This window comes from Galeopterus variegatus, unplaced genomic scaffold (genome assembly GCF_000696425.1).
Source record: "Galeopterus variegatus unplaced genomic scaffold, G_variegatus-3.0.2 Scaffold2469, whole genome shotgun sequence".
In the NCBI taxonomy this organism is placed as follows: Eukaryota; Metazoa; Chordata; class Mammalia; order Dermoptera; family Cynocephalidae; genus Galeopterus; species Galeopterus variegatus.
The window spans coordinates 142,776-148,947 of NW_007728580.1; the positions used below are offsets into that span (position 1 = coordinate 142,776).

The following is a 6,172-nucleotide window of genomic DNA, read 5'->3' on the forward strand; positions in this document are numbered from 1 at the left end:
ATAGTAACCTTCGCGCTGTGGGAGTTCACCACCACTCGACCACCCTTACAAGAAATTCTCAAGGGAGTACTGGGTTTGGTTCCTGAAAAATAACTACCACTGCCATAAAAGCCCAAGAAAAATCAAAACACACTAGTATAATAAAAATGGCATTCATAAAGAGAAAACAAACAAAAAGGCTGTCTACAACCCAAAGAACTAACAAACACAGAAAACAAACAGGAAAGCAGAAAGCAAGGAACAAAAGACACCTAAGACAACCAAACAATCATCAATAAAATGCTAGGAATAAATCAACACTTTTCAATAACAACTCAATGTAAAAGGCTTAAATTCCCCAATCAAAAGACATAGACTGGCTGACTGGATTAAAAAGGAGGACCCAACTATATGCTGCCTTCAAGAGACCCACATCACCCATAAACTCACATAGACTAAGAGTGAAAGGATGGAAAAAGATTTACCATGCAAACAGAAAAGAAAAACGAGCTGGAGTAGCTATTCTTATATCTGATAAAATAGACTTTAAACTAAGAATCATAAAAAGAGATAATGAGGGCCACTACATAATGATAAAAGGATTGGTCAATCAAGAAGACACAACAGTCATCAAGAGTAAACTCTAATGTAAACTATGCATTTTAGATGATAATGATGTGTCAGTGGAGTTTCATCAGTTCTAACAAACATACCACTCCGGGTCATCGGTGTTGATAGTGAGAGAGGATGTGCATGTGGAGGCAGGCAGTACATGGAAACTGTACCTGCCTCTCAATTTTGCTGTAAACATAAACCTCCCTAAAAATCAAGTCTATTGGGCTGGCTGGTTAGCTCACTTGGTTGGAGCATGGTGCTGATAACACCAAAGTCAAGGATTTGGATCCTCTTACTGAACGGGAGCTCCCCCATCCCCCCCCAAAAAAAATCAATTCTATTTAGAAAGAAAAAAAGTCAATGAATTTAAGATGTGGCATGCTTCTCCAACCATCCTGCAATTATCTGGGGCAGAGCAGGTGCTGGTGGTGAAAGACTTTTCAACATGTCAGCCATTCAGAATATTCTTAGTTTCTGAGTCCCAATCTCACTCATCCCCTAAAGCCATTTCTCCACCATCTTAAGCAGCCAGTATTACTGATGAGAATGGTTTAGATTATTTGTTTCTTCATACGTGAGGGAAATAAAGTGAGAATCACTTGTTTCTCTTTGCCACTAAATTCTTTTTGTTGTTGTTGTTTTGTTTTGTTTTGCTTTTCACAGTTGTGCAGAATACTAACATTAATAAAGTACGTGTATTTCACACGGCCTTAAGCTCTAGCTTAGTAGGGTCAGAGCCCTTAGTTTTAGCAGGGCCAAAGCCCTGTAGTTTAAGGAATAGCCTAACTTTTTAGAATTACACATAGATTTTGGGACCAGCCTGTGGCTCCCTCGGGAGAGTACGGTTCTGATAATACCAAGGCCACGGGTTCGGGTCCTATCTAGGGATGGCCAGTTCACTCACTGGCTGAGCGTGGTGCTGACAACACCAAGCCAAGGGTTAAGATCCCCTTGCTGGTCATCTTTAAAAAAAAAAAGAATTACACATAGAAATGCTAGTTTGAGAAAAACAGAAAACTTTCCCAGGACTAAAGTCTCTGTCGTAAATTAAAAAAAAAAGGTAACACAGCAAAAATGATTGCTCTAAGGGCAGTCATCCTTGGTGCAGTGAAACCTCATGATGGGAAAGTATGTGAGCTAAAAGCTTCAAGGTTAATGGTTGGGGGATGTTCCGCATCTTGCCTTCAGTTGTTTCTTTAAGTTTCTTGGGGAATTAAGTGTTGTCATGATGATTATCTCATTGTTTCTTTTTGTACTTCACATAGCCTAATTTTTTGACTCCTGCTATGACTTATTATCCACCTGTGTTCTTTTCTGTAACTTTCTTGCCTGGACAATAAAAACTGAGAGAAAACATGATTCAGGGTTATTCCTTGGATCTTTCTCTCTTGAAGGAATCCCTCCTGGGATTAACACCTTCGGGCCTCCCACTGCTCTGGAGAAATGGGCTTTGAGTAATCCTTTGCATCTCCATCACCCTGGGAGAGGTGACAAAGGTTAGTCAAGTGAAGCAGTGGGAATGGAGAAGGAACAAAAAATGTGTAACTGGTTGTGGTCAATTAGTTATAAACACCATTGCACTTGGACCAGCCCCATTAAATTCTTGACTCCTTGTATGCAGGAACTGACAAGGTTTTCACTCTTGTCAAAAACCAGCATTTAATGAAGAGTCTGACATTGAGAAGGAAACCAGATTATAAACGAAGTACAGTTCTTAGTCATTAGGAGTCTTCCATTCTGTCAGGCATACTCCATATTCTTGCTACATAAACTATATTAACATTTCATTTGGAATAGTAAATGAGCTGGAGGGAAAAGCAACAGAACTGCAAGACTGGTCTGGATAAGTTATTTGTTGCCCTCTCGTGTCCAGTTTTAGAAAATACAGCCTCTCCCCTCCACACTCAAGAATTCCAACTTTCCTTTAACTGAGAGCTTTTTTATATTCTAAGAAACACACTGTTTCTCTACACTCTCGCACAGAACACTTTTGACACCAGAAGTTTGGGTTTTTCCCACACTGACCAATTCCCTGACACCAGCTGGGTACCCTACAGTTCAACTCAGTACTGACAGCATTCTGGAATTAACATCAGATCCCACAAGTTAAAGGCTCTGCCCCACAATACTCTTCCACTTCAGATGCCATTTGAAAGTCCAGGCCCCCAGTACTTCTGACTGACCAGTTATAAATTAGGGGTTCCTATGACCCCACCCTCCTTTGGGTTCCATAATTTGCTAGAACAGCTCACAGAACTCAGGAAAACACGTTCCTTGCCAGTTTATTATATGGGATACTAAAACAGGTAGATGAGGAGTGAGATGAAGAGATATATGGGGCAAGGCCCGAGAGGGCCCTGAGCACAGTTGCTACTGTTCCCGTGAAGTCGGGCTGCTCCACTCTCCTGGCAAGTAGATGCAGTTCACCTACCTGGAAGCCTACTAGGTCTTATTGTTCAAGAGTTTTATAGAGATTTATCTCCAGCCCCCTCCCCACTTCCTGGAGGCTGGTGGATGGGGCTGAAATTTCCAATCCTCTAATCACTTGATCTTCTTGGTATACAGCTCCAACCTGAGGCTATCTAGGGACTCCACCCTAAGTCGTCTCATTAGCATAAACTCAGGTGTGATTATTATGCAAGAGCAGGGGCTTCTTATGAATTACAAAAGACACTCCTATCACTCAAGAAATTCCACGGATTTTAGGAGCCAGGAACCAGAGACAAAGACTAAATGTATTTCTCATTATACCTTATTTATTCAGTATATCTTTTTTTGTATGTATGTGCTCTGCTGACCAGTAGGGGGATCCGAACACTTGACCTTGGTGTTACCAACACCAGCTCTACCAAGTGAATTAACCGGACAGCCCAATTCAGTATATCTTTTTGATGCACAGTATATGTAAGCCCTTGCGCTTGGTTTGGGTCATACAATGGTGAACAAAGCATCTGTCGTCAATGAGTCCGCATTATAGCAGAGACATTCAGGAAAATAATCCAAAGGAGATTTTACCCAAACTGAGTTATAAATGATAAGTAGAAATTAGTCAGATGAACATAATGATTTCAAAGTGGAAAATTAAGGGTTGTGGTGGAGGTGTTCCAGATAGAATATAGCATACACAATGGCTTAGAAGCAGGAGAGAGCCTGGAACTTTCAATGAACTGCAAGTAATTCAGTGTGGCTGCAAAGCAAGGTACAAAAGTTTTGGAGTGGGTAAATTGGAACACTGATGATGCAAGACAAAAATATTATGAATAGCCATGTGTGTGGTGCTAAGGAGTTTCATCCAGATGCTAAGGATAATGAGAGGTCTTTATGGTCTTTAAACCAGGGAGTGACTTAATAAGATTAGTGCTAACGAGATTAGCTGCTTTGTATTAGGAATAATAGGTAGAAAAGCACAGGAACTGGGAGATCAGCTAAGACTCTGCTAGAGCAATGACTGGACTGCACTAAAGTGGTGATGCAAAGAATAGAGAGAATGGATGGATTTGAAAGATATCAAGGAAGTAGGCTCATTCCAATTTTGGTGACAAAGGGTGTGAGTGTGTGTGTATTGTTGGTGTGTGTGTGTGTGTGTGTGTGTGTGTGTGTGTGTTGTTGGAACTCAAGGTGAGGGAAACAGAGAAATTGAGGACTGAGGATAATTCATTTCTTTTTTTTTTTTTTAAGATGACCAGTAAGGGGATCTTAACCCTTGACTTGGTGTTGTCAGCACCACACTCTCCTAAGTGAGCTAACCAGCCATCCCTATATAGGGATCCGAACCCGTGGCCTTCATGTTATCAGCACCACACTCTCCCAAGTGAGCCATGGGCCGGCCCTCCAATTCTTTGTCAAAGATTATTTTTAGTGCCATTCACCACCATCCTACCCCACAACCTCCCACTTTTTTTTTTTTTTTTGTCCTTTTTGTGACCGGTAAGGGGATCGCAACCCTTGGCTTGGCGTCGCCCGCACCTCGCTCAGCCAGTTAGCGCACCGGTCATCCCTATGTAGGATCCGAACCTGCGTGGCAGGAGCGCTTCTGCGCTCCCAGCACCGCACTCTCCCGAGTGCGCCACGCGGTCGGCCCCAACCTCCCACTTTTAAAAAATGATTTCCTGTTCTAAAAGTCATGGGCAAAAGATGGAACCAGTGTTGCATGGTTCCAAAACTGCTCTCTCCCCAAGCTATCTTTGGACTTTATTTGGTGGTTGATGGAGTTTGGATGTGTCGTCCCCTCCAAAACTCATGTGGAAATTTGATCTCTAATGTGGCATTGTTGGAAACTGATTGAGTCATGGGGGTGGATCCCTCATGAATGGATGAATGCTCTCCCTGGGAGAGGGGAGATTAATGAGTGAGTTCTTGCTCTATTAGTTCCTGCGAGAGCTCGTTGCTTAAAAAGACCCTGGCACCTCCTCTTGCTTCTCTCTCTTGCTTCCTCTCCCCATGTGATCTGCTTGTACCCACCGGCTCCGTGACACTTTCCGCCATGAGTAGAAGCAGCCTGAGGCCCATGCCAGATGCAGCTGTCCCAGAATCGTAAGCCAAATAAACCTCTCTTCTTTATAAATTACCCAGTCTCAGGTATTTCTGTTATAGCAACACAAAACGGACTAACACATTGGTTAATGAATTGAGAAGTGAAATCAATTTGACTGCAAGGACTTCATATTACTGTAGATGTCATGATTAAAATTGCTTCCCCTAATGTACTGATGATTCTGATGTGCAGCTAGGTTTGAAAACTGCTGGAACAGAGAAATAGTAACCTGCCGAAGAATTCTCATTCTTCAGAATGCGAGGATCACTATTTCAATCTGATATTTAATACTGGATAATTCTACAAAGACTTTTCTAGAAGAGCTCTCAGAAGTTATTTTACCCACTTCTGCTTCCAGGTAGGGAAGCAACTAAATTTCATTTAGCCAATTTCCTCTTGCTCTGCTGTTCACGAGCAGGGAGAACATGCCTGAATTTACTATGATTCTCTATAGAGACTATTCTGTTTTTTCCCATTCTCTCTCTCCTTTCCCATCCCTTTAATGCTTGGTTTATGCTGCTCCTATTTGGACCTCCCTATTTTTTGTGTTGGGCTTCTCCAGAGTGCCGGGATGAGAAATTTGCTTGCACAAGACTCTACTCTGTGCATCGGCCAGTCAAGCAATGTGTTCACCAGCTGTGCTTCACCAGGTAAGAGGTTTCCGAATGCACAGAGCGCACCTTCCATGATGGTGTGTTTGTGTCAGTAACTATGTAATGGACACCCACTATGGAACTGTAATCTTTGATGGGGCAGAAGTCTGTAGCATAACCCTGCTAGCTGTTCCTAAAGGTGTCAGTTAGAAACTGGAGACTGGGTTGAGGCACACAGAGAAAAAGCTGACTAACAGATGCCAGAAGGTAAGTTTAGGCGAGGGACAGAGAAAGGAGAGTCATGAGGAAAACACTGGTATGTTGAAGTTATTGCCAGACGGAAAGAAGCTGAAGCAAAAAACTCTGAAGACAGAAAATAGTGGGAAGGAATATTCAGCTTGACTCTAGGTGAAGTGTGCAAAGTTACAAAGAGTAATTAATACCATTCCAT

General features: G+C 42.3%; 1 protein-coding gene across 1 annotated transcript in view; it reads left to right on the plus strand.

The window, feature by feature from the left end:
- The first annotated feature begins 4,081 nt into the window (after positions 1-4,081).
- Positions 4,082-6,172, plus strand: part of MFAP5 (microfibrillar associated protein 5) — a 4,948-nt gene continuing 2,857 nt past the window's right edge. Inside the window, 2 exon segments of the mRNA XM_008581807.1 lie at positions 4,082-4,109; positions 5,691-5,778. Of these exon segments, the coding sequence (XP_008580029.1) occupies positions 4,082-4,109; positions 5,691-5,778 (116 nt within the window).